The sequence below is a fragment of the Aphis gossypii genome, unplaced genomic scaffold (assembly GCF_020184175.1).
Source record: "Aphis gossypii isolate Hap1 unplaced genomic scaffold, ASM2018417v2 Contig00055, whole genome shotgun sequence".
Lineage (NCBI taxonomy): Eukaryota > Metazoa > Arthropoda > Insecta > Hemiptera > Aphididae > Aphis > Aphis gossypii.
Genome location: NW_026082994.1, coordinates 1 through 20,948, shown reverse-complemented (window position 1 = coordinate 20,948; position 20,948 = coordinate 1). Strand labels below are relative to the sequence as shown.

General features: G+C 27.8%; 3 protein-coding genes and 1 pseudogene across 3 annotated transcripts; 3 read left to right on the top strand and 1 right to left on the bottom strand.

Moving 5' to 3' along the window:
- The first annotated feature begins 1,405 nt into the window (after positions 1–1,405).
- On the top strand, positions 1,406–4,060 carry LOC126553052 (zinc finger MYM-type protein 1-like). Its single transcript, XM_050208244.1, has 8 exons — positions 1,406–1,495; positions 1,859–1,993; positions 2,068–2,186; positions 2,251–2,372; positions 2,545–2,907; positions 2,994–3,493; positions 3,626–3,784; positions 3,860–4,060. Exons 1-8 carry the CDS (start codon positions 1,406–1,408, stop codon positions 4,058–4,060), a joined length of 1,689 nt encoding a protein of 562 aa, XP_050064201.1.
- A 147-nt stretch (positions 4,061–4,207) lies between these two features.
- Positions 4,208–4,645, top strand: LOC126553057 (52 kDa repressor of the inhibitor of the protein kinase-like). Its single transcript, XM_050208250.1, has 2 exons — positions 4,208–4,459; positions 4,532–4,645. Exons 1-2 carry the CDS (start codon positions 4,256–4,258, stop codon positions 4,643–4,645), a joined length of 318 nt encoding a protein of 105 aa, XP_050064207.1. The 5' UTR covers positions 4,208–4,255.
- A 6,682-nt stretch (positions 4,646–11,327) lies between these two features.
- Positions 11,328–14,124, bottom strand: LOC114125003 (uncharacterized; annotated as a pseudogene).
- Positions 14,125–19,143: 5,019 nt separating this feature from the next.
- LOC126553050 (uncharacterized) lies at positions 19,144–20,888 on the top strand (the record flags this gene model as incomplete). The annotated part of the gene is made up of 5 exons (XM_050208242.1): positions 19,144–19,188; positions 19,309–19,515; positions 19,841–20,037; positions 20,133–20,272; positions 20,722–20,888. Coding segments are annotated over exons 1-5 (756 nt in total), but the record flags the coding sequence as incomplete, so codon positions are not given.
- Between the last annotated feature and the right edge of the window lie 60 nt (positions 20,889–20,948).

Below are 20,948 nucleotides of genomic sequence, written 5' to 3'. Positions count from 1 at the left end.
AAAAAATTGTGACTAACGATTTTTAATTTTTTTTAGCTACATTAAAAACAACTCATAAGGAACCTTGTACTAAATTTTGAAAACTTTTTGGTCATCCAAAAATTTTTTATCGACACTTTAAAAAAAATTTCTCAAAAAAATCGAAAATTTCAGTGGTCTATAAATAACTCAAAAAAAGTCAAAAATTTTTGAAAATTTAACTATATACGGATACCACTGACATTAACATTTGGTGAAAATTTCAAGTATTTTCAGTGATTAGTTTTTGAATTACAACCATAAAAAAAAATCGATTTGGTCGAAAACTGGTTTTGCGTTAAAATTCCCGTTTTTCCGTCATTTTTTTTTGGTTTTTCCCGGCGCTTTTGAAAACTATTGGAAATTTTTTACTTTTGACCCCCCAAAGTACAAACTACATTCACTTTCCTATCCGAAACAGGGTCCACTTTTTAAAATCGGAGCACTTTTACTGCTCCAAAACGTGGTGACAGACACAAAAAAAAAAAAAAAAAATAAAAAAAAAAAAAACATCATTGTAAAATCAATACATTCATCACTTCGTTCAGAATCTAAAAGTAAGTGACGATTCGCGTCTACACGACTATAATATATAATAAAAAGAAAATGCGGCGATTAGCGCACACACGACTTAATTAAGTTTACAATAAAAATATGCACACGGCGGTAAAAATGCGTTTATGCGTAAACGCTGGAGAGAGAACTGACTTAATTATAATATTATACCGACGACGCTGGCGGACGGGAAGACATAATAATGCGCTGATTGCGATTCTTCACGCGTAATCTTAATATTATATAACTCACACAACAATTAAAACACAAATTTAAACAATAATATAAAATAAACAGTAATATGTATGTGCGTCAGTGGCGTATTTACGGGGGGTGATCTGGGTGATATATCACCCCCCAGAACCTTTTTTTTTTATTAATTTCACTTTTCTTATTTTTCTTCTAAACGCTTGAGCCGTAAGTCTGTATAACGGTATTCTTAGTATTTCTTAGTATTCAGTATTACATCAATCCGTTATCAATAGAAGTTAATAATAGACATAGACAGTTGTAGTTAATCTAGTTATTAGTAGTTTTAAGAAAATCGTGAACATTAGATAATTATGATGAATTATTATTATTATTATCGTTTAATATCTTGTTCGTGGTTAGTGTATACATCAATTAATCTATTATATCTGTGATTATTTAATTTATACCATGTTAGCGATAGTGCGTAAACCATGTGCTCATTGTTCAGTCTTCAGTGTTTGCATTTGCTCTCAGTCCTTTCGTGTCTCGTTTAAAATTAACCGATCGGTGAACCGAATTTTTTAAAATGTCGAATACCATAAAAAATTACTTTTCGGTAGTTCAACCTAGAAAACTGGAAATGGTGGATGACAACGATGATACACATGTCGAAGTGGGTGATGAACCCATGTCTGTAGTTATCGATAAATTACATTCACAATCCAGTGAGGTAAGTACCTACTTCTATTGTATATTAATAAATTATTATTTTTATTATTATTGTAACTGTTTAGGAAAGTGTTAGTGTCGGTATTAGTGTCATATTGTTAATACTAGTGATATAACTATAAAATCCGTGGATTTTGTCAATTATGTAAATCGTGCAGTTCCATTAACAGATAATGAAAAGTTATTTGTGAGTATTATTGTTTAAACTAAAATAATTTTATTAGAGTCATAAATTTCTTTTCCTTGTACTTAGGTGCTTAAAAATATCTGGCATCCTCCTCGAAATTATGTATTTCCATTATTAGAAAAAAACAAATTAAGAGGATTAAAATGTCAATTTAAATGGTTAGATCAATATGCATAGCTTGCTTACTCCGAAGATATGGCAGGTCTTTTTTGTAAATATTGCGTTGTATTTGCTAGAACTGGTGGTATGCAGGCGAAATTGCTTGGTCAGCTTGTACTAAATTGCTTTAATAGTTATGCTAAAGCTACAGCGGTAAATTATTTAAACACTTAGCATTTTTATTTCCTTATTCATACTACATTAGTGTAATAAATAATTTATCATAGACATTTCGAGAGCACGTTAAACATAAATATCACTGCCAAGCTGTTATGCAAGCAGATCATTTTATAAGTATAATGGAGAAAAAAAAATTAAAAATTATTGATCAAATTGACTCTGATAGGTATGTTTTATGAATTAATAATAATGTTAATCACTGATTGTATAATTTAAGATTTAATTTAAAGAGTGTCTCAGGTTAAAGAAAACCGTAAGAGACTTATTCCAATTATTGAATGTGTGATACTATGTGGCCATGAAGAGCTTCCCTTAAGAGGACATAGAGACAGTGGATCAATTATTGTTGATGGTAAATTTAAAATAAACAAAATAAAATAAACTGGTATTTAATTTGCTTTTGTTTTGTGAATAAAATAAGAAATAAATCTAAAGCTAGGGTAAAATAATTGTTATGTTAATGTTTTATTAAAAATGTATTATTATTATTATTATTATTTATTTATTTTTATTTTTTTTGACAGATGATACATCTAGAGAAGGTAATTTTAGATCAATTTTAAAATATAGGGCGAAAGGTGATGAATATCTAAAACACATTCTTGAAGGACCTGGTCAAGGAAACCGACGTTATACTAGTCCCATCATTCAAAATGATATAATAGATGCTTGCAATACTATTTTAATGAAAAGAATTGCAGATAATGTAAATAATTCTAAATGCTTTTCTATTTTAGTAGATGAAACATCTGATATATCTACTATTGAACAGCTTTCAATATGCGTTAGATATATCAATAATCAAAATATATTGCATGAAGATTTTCTGCAATTTTTTGTTATTGATAGTCTTACTGGTGTGAATCTAGCAACATCTATATTAAATGGTAACTATATTATAATCAAAAACTTATAACTTTTGTATAATAATTATTAATTACTTCTAAGAATAAATAGTTAAAATTTAATTTAGGATTAGCTGCTTGTGGTATAAACTGCAATTATCTATACGGGCAAGGGTATGATGGAGCCATGAATATGGCTGGCAGAATTAAAGGTGTTCAGTCAGTGATAAAAACAAAATACCCTAAGGCTTTGTATGTGCACTGTGCGGCTCATTCATTGAACCTAGCAGTGTCGGCAGCCAGTGATCTGCAACCTATCCGTAACTGTTTGGGCATAATTGAGAAAGCTCATGTTTTTTTTAACACTCCAAAACGAAATAATGTTTTACAACATGAGATTGAAAATGGTGATACATTACCAGATGCAAAAAAATTGAAACGCTTATGTGCCACTAGGTGGATACAACGATATGATGCAGTTAATGACTTTATTCAATTATTACCATTTGTTGTTAATGCACTACAAACAATTGCGACTGAGTGGAAAGATTCATCCTCAATAGATGCAGATATGTTGAAAAAGGCTATTACAGAATCAGAATTTTTAATTTCTCTTTATGTAATTAAAGTGAGTTGGTCAACTAATTAGTATAATAATTTATAATTGTTTTAATTATCTATAAATAACTGCATTTGCCACCGTGCAGTTAAACAATAATTTATAATCATTAAACCTGATTATTTGTTTTTTTTTTTATAGGTTTTATTTTCATATGGTTTGCCCCTTTGTAAGAAATTACAAAAAGTGCGTATCGACTTAAAGCAGACGATAGAGTTAGTTGAGGAGGTAATAGATTGCCTTCAAAATTTGCGAACTAATGCTGATGAAGAATTTAATCATATTTTTAAAGAAGTTAAAGTACTATATTGTTTATTACCTCAACTAAAAATAAATAAGTACTATACATACAAATAATTTTTTTTTTTTGTTTAGCGAACAGCAGACTTGGTTGGTACTGAATTAAAAACCAAAAGAATTGTAGGGATACAAAAAAACAGAGCAAATCCTAAAGTTGACGGTTTATCTATAGAAAACTATTACAGAATAGTTATTTTCATTCCATACATAGAAAACTTTATACAAGAACTTAAAAATCGGTTTATGAACCACAGATGTGTATTTGAGGGTAAATAATATATAGATTGTATTAGGTTTAGGTCTACAGTTTTATTACATGTTATTCATGCAATTCTTTAACATAATTTTTTAGGATTTGAATGTATCTTTGGCAGTTCAAAACTTACCACTGAAAATATTGAACAATTCAATAAATTGATTGAATTTTATGCTCCAGAAATTGATACAGATGTGGCATTGACAGAATTAAAAATGTGGAAGAACAGACTTGCAAACCAAAACATTACATTAAAATCGGCATTTGATGGTTTGCTAAAATGCAATGAAGATATATATCAAAACATACATTTTTTATTTAAAATATTGTGTACATTGCCAGTTTCAACAGCTTGTCCGGAAAGGTCATTTTCAAGTTTGAAAAGGATTAAATCATACTTACGCAACACAATGTCTGAAGTAGGTACCTAATTAATATTGAAATAATGTATTAACCCATGCATTTTGTAATATTTTGTTTTTAAAATTTAGAAGAGGTTAAATGGTTTAGCGATGTTAAGCATTCATAGAGATATAGAAATTAATGTAGAAGAAGTGTTGGATGAAATATCTCAAAAACCACGAAGAATGGACATTATTTTGTAATCTAACTTAATACTTATTATGAAAATAAATGTATAATATTATTAATGTTGGTATAGTTTTAAATAAAATCATGTTATATAAAACTGCACTTTACAGAAACTGGAAAAGTATGATAACAAGATCCTCCTAGGAGATATTTGTCCCCTTGGTTTCTAATATTCAAAATAGTTATGGTTATGGTTATATCACCCCCTAGAAAAAAATCCTAAATACGCCACTGATGTGCGTGTGTGTGTGTGATCGGCCGGTGACAAATATAGGCCGTTGACCTATATAATAAGTGGCTAGGTGTATTACATAATGTGCTACTAATATTGTTGCATTCCGGGCGGCAACAGGCGCACTAAGAAAGGATTTTTCGAAATTCTCATTTTAAAGGGTTGCTCAAACGGGGATTTTGAGATTTACGATGGAAATTTTGTTTATAATTTTTGTTTATAAATGGTTGCTATAACAACCCGATTTATGTGTTAACACATTTATCACTTTATTATTACAGCTAATTATTATTATCTATATATAAAGGAGAGTGTACTTTACCAATAATCAACGCAGAGCCGAACCTATTTGAGTTATCGACTTGAAATTTCGAGGATAGATTTTTATAATAATTTCATCGGGCACTAAGAAAGGATTTTTCAAAATCCACATTTTAAAGTGTTGCTCAAACGAGGATTTTGAGATTTACGATGGAAATTTTGTTTATAAATGGTTGCTATAACAACTTGATTTATGTGTTAACACATTTATCACTTTATTATTGCAGCTAATTATTATATATAAAAACATGATAACATGAAGTTGTAAAATACCCTACGCATTTACGCATACACGAGGACAAGGTATTTTACTTATTATTTTCGAATATTAATTATTAATGCGTCTTCGTATACGCACCCCAGTTTATGAACGGTTATTTCTAATTTTATCTAAAATTGTTTAAATTCTTAAAAATTAATAAAAACTAATTAATATGGTTGTCGAATATGAGCTGGTGGCAGCCGGACAATAATTTTTGATATTTATTGAGGTATACCTCAATGATGAACTGTATGAAAAATTTAGATCAGAAAGGAACCAAGATTGCAAGTTAAAGCTCTGCACAAAAATGTAATAGACGCTATAGTTATCACTGGGAGCGCTAGAGGAGATAAAGTTTTAATCCCGAGAATAACGTTGATTCCAACTGATTATCCCTTTGAATTAAAAAGAATACAATTCCCACTCAAAGTTTGCTTTGTTATGAGTTATGACTATTAATAAGTCTCAAGGACAATCATTGAGCATGACAAGGATTGACTTGAGAGAAGAATGTTTTTCACATGGACAGTTCTATATCACATGTTCTAGAGTTAGCTCTGCCAGTAGTTTGGTTATTTTAGCCCTAAAAGGCAGTACCAAAAATACTGTTAATAAAGAGTTATTGAGATGAATAAAATATTTCAATATAAATATTTTTTTGTTTTTGGTTTTTATAACACCATAATGTAAAGTAATTTTTTGTCAACAAATTACAATATTACAATACATGGGAAACCAAGGATAAACATAACATCTAAAAGCAGACTGTAATAAATATAAACTGATAAAATAAAAGTTATAGTAGGTGACACAAAAAAATGTACACGGTCAAAGCCGGGTTATTCAAGATTTTCGAGAATCAAAACCTAGGTTAGGATTATGTATTAATTGATTATATTAATCTACCGTATTATGTAAAACTTAGTATAACTTTGATACTTTATTAGAGTTAAATCATACATTTACGTACAAACAGCACTAGGTCCGCGATCTACCGCAGGTAGATTGCCTACCTGATAATATACTGCTGCGAATCAGAATTTTTATTCCGGGCAACAGAAAACTTAAGATAAATCTAGAACATCATCCATCGAATATTAAAATCCGTATTGAACAAAGTCTGAGTCATATAGAATTGGCATTTTTAACGGGCAACGAAGTGCAAAACGAAGTACGCAATACGAAGTCTGCCGGGTCAGCTATTATTAATAGGCCGCCTATTATTATTATTAATATAATATAAAAAAAATCTCGGTTTTCACCTGAGGTGACTTTTGCGCGGGCAACGCCGGGTGGGACAGCTAGTATACTATATAATGAAGCCAGCCTCCTGTATAAAGGCAATTATAATTATGATGGCTGTTACAGAATTGGAATTTAGGATGGAAAAAAGATTGATGGGAATATTAAGAGACATAAGAGAGTTGAAGATAATTAGTCTTTTAGATCGGAGAGCCGGGCAATTAAATAAAATATGAGGAAGGTCGCATATATACTCGTTTGAATGAAGTGTGCAAAGTGTACAAAGTGGCGAGTCGTTTAGTCCAAGTTTGAAAGAGTGAATAGGTAATAATGAATGTCCTATCCGTAAACGGTTATACTGAACTATATGGGACCTTTGTAAGTTTAAGTTATTAAACCAAGTTTTTTTTTTTATATTAGGCGTTATATGTCTGTATCTCGAAGCGAACTTAGCAGGTAAGTTATGCCAAAGGGAAGACCATAGGCTAAATTGGTAGTGTTTTAAAGATGGAATAAAATCAGAATGTGATAGAGGTATAAAAGAGGGACAAATTAGACGGAAGGAGGATTTAGCCAAATTATCAGCAATCTCGTTTCCTCGAATACCGGTATGACTGGGAATCCAAAGGAAGTGAACCGTGTGGTTAGATTGGTTGAGGTTGAAAACAAGTGATTTAATACGAAGAATAAGAGGGGAGATGTGAGAGTTGAAAGGATTAGAGACTAAGGATTGTAGGCAGGACATAGAATCAGTGGCTATTAAATATTTATTTGGGGAAAAGTTAAGAATAGACAAAATTATAACCTTTAATAATAGTTTCAGGGGACCATTGTCGTACCAAAGTACGCGTTTCTGATTTTAATGCAGTAATTTGGTCATCGTCGAGAAACTTCTTCAATAATAGGTTTTGTTGTTCAATAGTACTATTCAATTTTTTGTTTTTTTCTTCTATTACAGCAATGAGCTTTTGGCATTTGTTATTAAGTTGTTCTAATAAAATTCCATTTTCTTTTTTAAGCTATTTATCATCCTGTCCACCTCCTCTTTCTAAATGAAAAAAAAAAAAATCATAAAATAAATATTGTCCACTTCATTTTTTTCTGTTCTATTATTTGATATTAAAAACTTACTGTAAAGACATGAGGTTCCTGCTCTGGTTGATGGACAGTAATGAAACATGAAGATGTGGGACCTTCTGTTCCTAAACATTGAAGAGTACTATTCTCCTGGTTAACCATTATATCTTCTACTGGAAACTCTTGGTGTTCCCATTTTTCAAGATCAATTTTAGAATAAACAGGTTTATCTTCTTTTGGTGGAGCACGCTGCAAAATAAAAAATATTATTGAAAAGTGAATTTAGTTTCAGTGTAATCAAAATAGCAAACCAGTAAGTAATTTACTTTATAAACTGAATATCTCGGAGATAATTGACTTTCTTTGGTGGATTTGGAACATTGAACAAAGTAGGAACAGCGTTTGGCTTCAATTTTCTACGACCATCAGCCCTACTTTGTTCAAATTGACTAGATTCAAAATGAACCTGTTAACAAGTGCAAATAAAATATTACTATATGCTTTCGATTATGATGTATACCTAATTAAGAATGTTAATGCAAGAGAACTCAAATATGTTTGCATGTATGCTCTGAATAAATGTTATACTAAATTAGTACTTTATAAATATGCAAGAAATATATTTTATTTTAAAACATGTTGAACCTAGACAACAATTACACTAATAAAATCATACTTTTTTTGATTTTTCATATGAATGAAAAATAAAACCAATAAAATTAGGTTCTATTTTACCAATAAATAAAATAAACACGGAACAATTGTTTTTGGGCATTAAATAAATGATTCAACGTTTTGTTATAATACATTTTTTAAAGTAAAAAATAACTAATAATTTATTAAAATATCAAATACTAATTATATTTATATATTTTTAATTACTTTATACAAAACCATAAAATATGGGGCATGAAAAACAAAAATAGGTAGTATAATTTCTTTCAATAAAATATTGATTATATTTGTTGCTACGTTTATATTCAATATGAATACTCAGAGAAATAAAATCTAATAATGTACCTCGCATATACATGCGCTCCTTCCTGGAGTCCAGTCTGCTCTTCGCAGATTTAATACCCATATCTTTCTTCGTGTTTTATCTGCTGGAAATATATACATTGCGTGACCAGCTTCCGATCTATTACTGCAATTTATTGCTGAGCAACCACCCATCTCGATTAAATATAATAAAATGTAGATCAGAACAAGCACAAATAACCATTAAATTAAATAAATAATTAAAACAAATTTAACAAATTTAACAAAAAAATGAATAAATATTAAATAATAGAACATGATTAGCTATTATAGTATTATCACTCTCAGCTATGGAAAGAAAATGGCGGCTGTCTTTACCCGTTTTTATCAGAGCCTTACTTGTACATAGTTAAGAGGACATTTTACACGCATGACGCATGTGTTGTCTCCGTCTTACACATGTAAGACTACTAAATGTTCGTTCACTAGTTTCAATAATGTGCTGTTAGTTTTGATATTTGAGTGAATTAACCTATTATAAAATTTAAAGGTAAGATTATTATCTAGGGCCTCATGAAGGCATTTATTGATATATTGTTTTTAAGTAAATTATGACCTATTTGACACTGTACATTTTAAAATGATCATAATTTAATTAAAAATATTAATAAAGAAAGTGGGGCCCTAGATAATAATCTCACATTTAAATTTTATAATAGAGGTAAATTCACTATAATATTAAGATTAATAGCACACTATTGAAACTGGAAAACGAACATTTTCCATGTCGTATAACTCGTAAGCGTTGTGTAAAATGGAGACAACTCACGCGGCAATATATATTACATGTAATATCACTAGAAAAATTATATTTTTACGATGCACGAAGATATTTATAAAACAATTCTGTTTTAAAACCATTATAAAATAACCAGTTTAAACGATTACGAATTGGCGGAGAAACACAAACAAAAATCATATCGACCACTAAAAAATATATATATGTATATAATTTTCATAAAAATTATATAAAATTAAATATTTCAACAAATCAAAATAAAACTATTTTTAGAAAATTAATCTACCATAATAATTCTTGTTTACATAAATAACATATCACTATTTAAGTATTAAACCATTGTTAAATGTTAAATCATTTGTTCACAAGATTTTGCTCTGTGCACATCCCAGTAATTTACTTGTCAGTAAATCAGTTAATTAATTAATTTAATTATTTAAACGCCATACATTTTTTCATATCATCATGTTCCATAATGGTTATCAATACCAAAATAATGGCCACAAAAATAGAATTACGTAAGTATACTTTTTTTTTACTAAATTCAAAGTATATAATTGTAAAAATCATTTTGAATACAATTTAAAATATTTTTAGTTACTATAAATGTGCAAAAGCAAAGGAATTTTTTTGTGCTGGAACTGCCAAAAAAAATCAAGCTGGTTCAATTATAGAATTAAAATCTCATTCTAATATTCACACGAGAAATATAAATGATGAAGACAACATGGTGAAAACATTTAGAAATTCATTAAAATTACTGGCAAAAAATGAAAACCTGCCTCTGAAAACAATATATGAAGAAGAAGCTCTAAGGTAATGTAAATGCTTTAAATAAAAATAAACCTATAATTACTTCTTATTGTTAACTATATATTTTAGGCACCAAGTTGCCGCCGGCCTATATCCTTGGTCGACTGCAGAGAGTATTATGCATTTTTCTAGGAGATTCTCGCTGCCTTCTTTGCCCTATACATTACACGAGTTATCCATAAAATTTGATAATGGGGAGTTATTAAAACACTCATGTTGTGGTTCTTCCATATTTAATGGATGTGTGCGAGATCCTGAAGGTAAAATAATATTATTAGTTTATAGTTACATTAATAAATTTTAAAACATTTAAAATGTAGTCTTTAAGAGGACGCTCTACCAAAAGCGAAACGTATGCAACGGCCAAGAGAATGCGCTATTAAGTGTTTTTGTGATCCGCAAGCGCGCGACGTTTAAGCCACGCCCACATTCGCAGTTGTCGGCGGCCGACAAGTGCTAGATTTGGGAGCGCGTTTATTAGTCTATGTTCGTTCAAGACGTTTTGCCTTTCGCATCATTATAAAATCACGTAAATTCTGACGTAATATTTTAAATGTCCACTCGTACCCATGAACTAACAATTAAAATTTAAGTCACTGCTTACCTAAATATATGGACCTATTTATAGATCATAAAATCTGTAATGCAACATAGTTCAAATTAAAATTATCGCATTATTACTTATTCATAATATGTAATATCTATACTCTATAGCCTATAGGTAATAGTAAAATATAATTTAATTTAGTAATAGCTGCGTAGGTGATCTTTATACAGTCACTGTTTATTTAAATTTGTATTAAGATCTATACAATTAAATATGAGTAGTCAATCAAAAATTAAATTATAAAAATTGCTTTTTTACTTTTTATAAACAAAAGTACATTTACAAAAAGCATAGGTATTATAGTTGAAGTATATGTATATTATATCTATACATTGTGTTTTATAGTTTTTTTTGTAATTTTTTCTTGTTTTTTCTTTTTCTTTTTCTTGCATAATGTATTCTGGCTCTATTATATCGCTAATTAAAAATCGTTTACCATACTGGGGGTCGACAATCTCTGGCAATAAACATTCACAGTAAAACCTAACACCAAATAAAATTATTATTTTTTATTATGTATTAAGTATAGTATACCAAATATTTAAACTAGGTATGTTTAGTATTTTTACAATGTCTTATATAAATATTTTAAAGTTTTTAATACCAAATGAACAAATAATGATTGGAATTTTGAAAAAAATAAATCAAATTATTATACTTTTCAATTAGGAATATGTATAGTAACAAAATTAAATAATGACAATTAACAATTAGCTGCACAAATAATTATTGTATAATTATTTTTGATTTTACCTTTTTAATTTCCACTCCATTTTTTCAGTCCAAAATTGATTATTATATTCTATTTTTTGGATGTGTGTCCAGTTTGGCGTATACACAACAAAAAAACAAAATAATTTTGATGTAATTTTTAACTGACCAATTATTTGATAAAAATAACTATGGTCGCACTTTAAAACCACTTGTCCGTCTTCTTGTATTTTTAAAAAGTTGATCTAATAGCGTAAATGCGTAATATAATAGGTATAATTAATGTATAATAATACAATTTAATATTTATCATAAAAAATGTTTTAATTATTTAATTTCATAAAATTATCCAGTTTATAGATACTTACTTTTTTAGTTTCTATAGCCTCGTTTAAAGTTAAACAGTCTCTCGCTGCATATGGACATTTTACTTCTAAAATAGTATTTTGATCAATAAGCCCATCTGCAATTAAATTTTAAATAATATCGTAGAATATTTCTTTAACTTTTAAAGATTATTTTATTTTATATACATTTAAAACATAACATAATATAGATGTAACCTTTGGTGTAATATACCTGGTGTGGCTCCTAAATAGGGATATAATTCGTCAATATATAAACCACATCGATTGACTTGTACGCCCATTTTATTTTCAAAAGATTTAATAGCTGCAGATTCCATATCCTTGCCATATTTGCATGCTATTGGTTCATTTATATTTCCAGATGAATTATATATTTATTGAAGACCGTATTTCTACAAGATGTAGTTTGGCGCATTTTACAAATTTTTCCAAAATCGGAGGCAGTTAATCTGTTACGCCTTTCTGCAAACCATTTGGAACTGGAACTTTGTTCTCTGGTATCAAATTCTAAACTATCTCTTTGGTTTTTGCACAACGTAATAGATTTGATAAACTCATTTTTTTTCTCTTTCAATTCCTCTAATGTGCATCTTTCTTCAATCGGCAAAGGCTCTGCTAAGCCATAAAACTCGTCCGGACCCGTGCATTTAAATTTTTTAAGCGATGTTCTATTAAAATTAAGCCTTCTTTTTCTAGTGTTTTCGTTTTTTTTTTTTTTAGAGGTTAAGAACCGTTTTCCTATCATACCTTAAAAAATAAAACTATATTATAATTTATAGTACCTATATTTTTTTGTATTATAGTAAAAAGTGATAAGTAGTTTAAAATTTTTAGTGCAATATTTTAGCTATTTTTGACTGTAATATTACAATCAATATTATAGATTTTCATGCAATAACTTTTGAGTCCTAAATTTATTCTTTTTTTTAAGATTAATAGGTAGGTAATAGGTATATGATAATCTGAGCTGATTTTTATTTTATTTATAGTGTATAATATTATACACTATAAATAAAATAAAAATATACTATATAATATCTATTCTAGACTATACTTATAATTAATACAGTAATAATAATATTGTCAAATTTTAATTTTTTACCTGGACTTTTTTCCATAATATTTTTATGAAGTGCATTTAGAAAATTTCCATTGGTATTATATGAAATAATTGCTGCTTGAATTCGTGTATTATATGATTGTTTTAATGAAAAATTTATTCGCTTTCCTGCGATAAATTTGTTAATGATATTATTAAATTGTTCACACGCATTATTAGTAACATCGAGTATAAGACTAACAGCATTATCTACTACTCTTCTCAAAATAGATAAAATCTCCAGCATAAGACCGCATTTCTCAGTACCTGGTACATGATTTTCTGTATTTTTCGTTTTTTTACAAAAATAAACATCACATTTTTTATGCTGACCGAAAATATGATAGGGACTGTTTAAAATGTCCTTTTGTAGTCCTAATACATATTAAAATAATTTAAGTAATTTAAGTAATTGTTAATTAATATGTAATTGAGAAAAATATAACAACCTTTTATTTTATCTGTTTCACTTATATCTAACTCCTTACGATATTGAATAGCTTTACGAATAGCCATGCTAAATTTAGTTATATTTTTTGTAATTATCTGTCTTAGATACGTCGGATATTTTGTACATTTTGTTAGAGCTGATAATTTGGTACTGTAATTCCTTAAAATGTGGTTACGACATTCTATTTTTTTAACTAATTGATGAGAACCATAGGGAACTAATTCTAACAATCGTTTCGAAACACTACTGTCTCCATCACCTAAATTTTTTTTTAAATTTAATTTTATGTTTTTGAATTAAATAATTACAATATTACCAATCAATCTATTAAACTTCAAACCATGTAATTCGACACTTCTTACAAAACCCTCGGCTATACCATCAGCTTCCATGCCAGTTGAAGCCTTATCCCAGTTCATAAAACATTTATGATCTCTGGCCTTTAATTTAAGAGCCTGTGCTCTTTCACACAAACAGCAATAACGATTTCTTATTCCTACAAACAGTATTTTGTTTGTGCGAAAACCAATTATCGTGGCCTATTTGCACGTTTTCAATAATTAATAATTATTAATTTAATATTTTAAATTATAAGTATAATGTTTATCGTAAATATTTTTGTTGATATACTTACAGCTCCTGATAACGCATCATATTTTGATTTATAGCTACGTTTCCCCCATTGACCGTCAGCTACAACAATACATAACGGTGTACCATCTGAATCAATATCTCCAGCTTTTATTGCCAAACGTTTTTCTTCAATTCCTGCCAATCTCATTTGTTCCCAAGCAGTCTGTTCAATGTTTTGACTAATTTGTTGGAATAGCTTACCATACGTATTGTTTGAAAAACAGGGTATGTCTACAATAGCTGAGAACTCGTTAAGTTGGGAGTAACCAATTCCTATTCCAATGCTGGCGGTAACAGATGCTTTATTCACTTGAATATATTTCCCGGCTTCTTCTGATTCGATTTTGGTAGTTATATTACACATTGAGCATTTGAATAACCATGTACAGTAGTATCCATTACGAATCTCCTTAACTAATTCTGAGTTCATAAAAGAGCACCCAAATCCACCATCATGAATATCATTTTTTATTTGTTGAAAAATATAAAATATATCAATAATTCTACGACCAGTACTGCAATAATTTTAATATTTTCTATTTAAATAAATTGTTCGAGATTAAAATTAATAAAAAATAGTATTAAACATACCAATTGTTACCAAGGTTCAAATCTACATCTGTTTCAACATTGCTTAAAATACTTTGATGTAATAAATTTGGCAAAATTGGTGAGCTAATTTTTAACGTTAAAAAAATATTATAAAAATTTTAAATATATATTATATTTTAATTATGTATTATTTATTCACATACTCGGAAATATTAATATCTGATTTTGTATGATTCAATACATGGTCGGTTACTTGTGTTTCGTAATTACTAAAAAATAAGTAAATTTGTTTATTTAATTAAATAATTTTAATTAATTAATTAATTAATTAATTCACCTTGACGTTGACGGTGAGCTCAAAATAAAAGATGTTTCAGATCTAACACTTGTATCATTATTTTCGACATGAAAATTTAAAGTTGACTCACTAAAACGTAATTTTTATTTTTAGAAAACAATTTTATTATAATGTATCTGGTAATCAAATAATATATAGTACTCGGTATTAAAAGATTCTAGAGTTGCATCTAAATCCGTGGCAAGATTTTCACTTTCAGTCATGTCATTAGCTGGAGGTAGCAACAGACCTTCACTAAAATAATTACTTCTAACAATCATAAAACAAAAATAATAAGCCCCTAAACCCGATACTACTATAACTGTATGTATCTAAAGTAATATAAGTAATAACTAATAAGTAGAAAACGGATTTAAATGCATGCAAATTGCATTTTTTATGTTTTTAAGTCATACGAATTTATCTATCTAAATTGTATATTAATTTCATTTTTTGGAAATAATTACTCTTTTACCTAGTAAAAAGAAGATAGTAGAACTACCTAGAAAATGATGAAAACTATATGAATAATGAATACCAATATATATGAGTAAAAATTTATATAATGAAACAAATTATTCAATTATTTAATTATTTTTTTTAATGCATTTTTCTTGTTTTTTAGAGCATTTAAATCCATTCTCTGCTAATAAGTAATAAGTTACTTAAACCAAATTCAGCTTTTCCCCTTTCTGTACTTTTTTCATACGTAACCGCTGAGATGGTTTACGTACCTGGGTTCGTTGTTTTTTTGGTGCCATTTTATTATATTTTTTAACACCACAAATCACAATTAAAAAAGAAAATAAGACAGTCAAATGTATAACTAACTAACAAGTTAGATGCTACTAGTTCAGCTTACTTACATGAAGTGAACAATTGTAAAAATAAACAATTATTGTACATTGGCTAAATTTAATATAGGCACAGACATAATATTGTAGAGTTTATAAATATCTAAAATATCAAGCCACTTCAAAGAACTGAGTAATTTATAAAGCTTTCATTTGCCTTTTATAAACCTTTTGTTGTAGAAATGTGGAATTCATAAACAAATAATACATATCGCTGTAATGATAACTAACTATTTTATTCCAAAATAAAAGATTAAATATTACTGACATATTAATATATTATTATCCTATTCAGTAATATTTTATGCATTATAAAAAACGTAAAATAAAATAAATAATATGAATATAGGTATAGCGGTAAGCCTGCAGTAACAATTAACTAGCGAATTATTTATTTCATATCAAAAACTTTCATGTAAATTATTTTATAATTTTGGTCATCATAATGAAAATTACTTTTTATTATAAAATAAAACTAATTACACACAATATATTTTTAATTTTTAAAATTTCAAAGTATATGCCATACTTCCGTGTAGCCAACATATTTTTAACACATTTACAATATATGTATTGGTACATATTATTACAAGCTTTGCAAACTCATGTGTTGCCGATTTGGCTTTAAAATATTAACAAGACTTGGCAGTCTTTTGCTCAGCTTTTTGGAAGGGGGGGATATTCATTTTTGACTTGTCACAGACCCTATATTTTTTTTCATGTAGATAATAGATCATTACAAAAAAATCCAAAGGAGAGAATATATGACACCCTGATCCCCCCACCGTGAGTACGCCACTGAGACTTGGATACCTTTGAACTATAATCAGAAATAGAAAGTTTCAAAATGAAAGTAATTTCAAGTTCTAAGGAATTATCTAACGCTTTACATTTTGAAATATACATTTTTATTACTAAACGTGGGCTTCATAAGGCGTGTTCAAACATTGCAATAGCAATACAATTTTTTTTTTATGTTTCCTTATAAGTGTTGAAACCTGTAAACGTAGTTTTAGCAGATTATAACTTGTAAAAAACTTAGAAAACCAAAAGTAGTCCAATCTTTAGACAAATTGACAAATTATTAATTTTGCTCCGGCGAAATATCAGTTAACTACTGCACTGTAGGTAGTAAGTATTTAAAAAAACATAAGAATTTAGCATTGATGTATATAGTATATTATTATTTATTATAATTTTCTGGAGTGTATGAATTATGTGTGATTTCATATTTTGTGAACATCAGAATAATAGCAAATTATAATGGACGGAAATACGGCATAAAATAGTGTGAGGTGAGCTGTGAATAATATAAAATCAACTGATTATTATCGATAATCTTATTTCTGGCTTCTGGTTGTTTCTTCGAACTACATTAATTATTAATTATTATTTATATATGACTGTCTACCGATAACGACGACGCGTCGTCGTCGTCGCCGTACCGGTTACAGTTGTTTCAGCAGTGGAGTGGGGGTTTTAGTTCACCGAACGAACGCTAGCAACGGGAACAGCGCACAAATCAATGACGAATATTTGTATTTACCATAAAACATTGTTAAAAACTGTTTTACGCGAACATAAAATACACTGGTTACATTTATAATAAATTTATGAAATTTTCACTATGTATTGGGGAGAATTTTATCTGTGATGTAGTGTTTTTATTTTTTTCATATTTTTACTCAATGTAGTTTTATAAGCTTTTTAAAAACATATAATATCATGCATATTTGAGCTTTAATAACTCCTTTCCTAATTATTTTAATAAAAAAATAAAAACACTACGTCACAGAAATAGTTGTCTTCTATATTGTGTAAAAATTTTGAATCCCTAGGGTGATTATAGCTCTAATAAAACGTGTTTTTGAACCTTGTTTTTGGTCTCAATATTTACGTGTGTAGCGTCCTCTTAATAGCAAATACCTATTATCGTATATGTCACCATCATAAATTAAGCCATAATAAATTAGTGAAAATTATTCGTTGCAACAAAGGGCCACATACTTAAAATCTTAAAAGAGGATTTATAAATTGATGATTAAATACTATTAACACTTGATCACATGGTAATTTTATATTTAATATATTCAAGTTAAATAATAACTAAATATAAAATAATAACAAATTTTTAGTAATTTTAGTAATAATAATTGAAAAATATAAATGGATTTTTTTTTATCTAGCATTGATTAAATGTAATGTTGAGCAGTTGAAGACTGAAGAGTGTACATTATAAACACATTTAATACATTAAATAAAAATAGAATAATCAGGCTCAAATAAGATATTTTTACAGAATGGGTTATGGTGAAATATGCCCTTCATTAAATATAATTGAAAAAATAAAATATTTTAATTATTATCAGATATATGCATTGGAGCATCTCCAGAACCAATTTTTTATAAAAACCATTAGTAATTTAGAAAATGTTTTGTTTTTAAAATAATTGTACTTTTATAATATTATGTTAAAAAAATATATGCTAATAAGGTTCAGATTGAACTAGGAGATGATTTAACTTAAATAAGATACTGTGCAAAGTTATGTTTATAAATTAAAATTAATTAATTATTTATAAACAATAAAATCAAGTTCAGCGACAATTCCAAAATGCATTTACAAAAATGTGTAAGTTCAAGCATTAAATAATTGGGGGCCAACGGTTCACTACCATGAGGCGATACCACAAGAAAAAAAAAGAATAAAATAACAATTAAAACAAAAAAATATTATACATATCCATACATTTCTGCTGTTTACAAATAAAACATTTTAATGTATTGCTTAAATTGTAAATTAATTATTATGAATAATAAGAATCTTTAAATAAAATATAAACAATTGTATTCATAAGTGGTAAAAACATCAAGTTTAGACTAAAAATTGTGTGATTTCGTACTAATCCTTAAACTTTAAATTTAAAATGAAATTTATTAATATGATAGTATGATACACATTTAATTTTTATAGTTATTTATTTATCTTAATAAATACATTTTTAGTTTATGACTTATACATAGAGTATTATACTTACTGAATTAAAATACAATTTATAACAAAAACAGGCAAATACAGTATTATATTGGCATGCCCTCAACTGATAAACATAGCACTACTACACAACATCACTGAAGTTCACGCAGACGCAACTTTTAAAGTAGTCCCATCAAATATGGGTAGCCAGCTTCTAAGCATTCATTGCATGATCGATAATTCTGTAAGTGTTAATTTGTACAATTTAAAATAATAGTTGATTAATATTAATTAATGTTATGGTAATTTAACCAAGATTAATATTCTTAATTAATAACCAAAAATTTCTAATTACATTTTTCAGTCTATACCAATTGCTTATGCATTGATGGAATCAAAATCTAGGAATTCCTACCAATGTGTTCTAGACTTTATGAAGGCAAATGTACTTCCTAACCTTAACCCAGACATTATAATCACAGATTTTGAACCAGCCCTAAGAGATTCACTTTTATCTTCTTTAGGTGTAAGAGGAACAAGAGTTATGGGATGTTGGTTTCATCACAATCAGGTTGATAATATACCTAATTTTAATAACACTTACATGTTACATAAAAAAAAGAAATATATATATCATAATTAATAACTAGTGAATATATTTAAATTTCTCACTTGTTATTATAATGGTAAAATTGAATTATGTTAAATTAGTTAAATTAAGTTACACATATTTTTAATACTTACACTAGTCCTATTTTCATCTTTGGCGTACCATTATTTTCAAACAAAATTATAAAGTTGACAAATTTAAATCTATTTAATATTGTAAAAATAAATATTTATTGAATTTTTTTTTTTTTTAATATTTATCAACTTTTGTTTAAATTATTATTTAGGCTGTATGGAAGAAAATGAGATCATACAATTATTTGGCAACTGTTAATACAAATCAGTATGCATTAAAATCTTTAAGGATGCTCATGTGTTTGGCTCTATTGCCGGGAGCAGAAATAGAGCAAGGGTTTATGCTCATTAAAGCATATGCTACCAATCATAATGTTCCAATGCCAAACCTTTTCAACTATTACCAAAGGTAATTTAATTCTAGACAAATTTAATTTAATTAAAACAGATTAAAATTAAAAATGAAACTAACTTACTTTCCTTATATTTTTGTTATATTTACAGTTATTGGATAAGGTGTGTAGGTGTGAACGTTTTATCAGTTAATGGCGTCCCAAGAAGGACAAATAATAACATTGAAAGCTTCCACAATACTTTAAGATACCAATTTTCCGTCACTCATCCAAATTTATGGGTTTTCCTAGGTAAATATATTACATTTAATATAAATAATACAATTATTAATTTATTCTTAGTAAATTTAACCATGTAATCAATAGTTAATATTTTATTAAAATGGCATATAGTCCTGTAAATAGTTAGATTAAATATTTAAATGCATCATATTGTACAACATGTGATTTGGAAGATAAACTCTAAAAACATTCCAATGTTATTGTTATTAATACAAAATATTAAAAGTACTGACACATCTAATTATTTAATTCTACAATATTGTTGTTATCCTTCTGTGATTAGCCAATTTACCTTTTTATTCATTTTTCTTAAATTTGCATATATATATATTGACTAACTAGTAAATCTTTTAATAAATAACAATAATAATAGTACAGAAATACAGAATAAATTGATCTGAATCAGAAGTAGGTATTTATTCTATTAATAATATAATTATGTTGATTTTAATTACTAGGTCAAATATGTGCACTGAGTGTAAAGTACCATACAATGGTTACTCAGCTGGAAAATGGCCTACAACCTACGAGAAACTTAAAAACAAAATTCCTATTAAATTCCAAGCGCATCAAACGGGCAACTGAACACCATGAAGCTGGTATACTGAGTGTTTGGCAATTTTTGGTAAAATGCTCTCATTGTAGTGCAACTTATGAACGTAGGCAAAGAAATTGGGCACTGGGT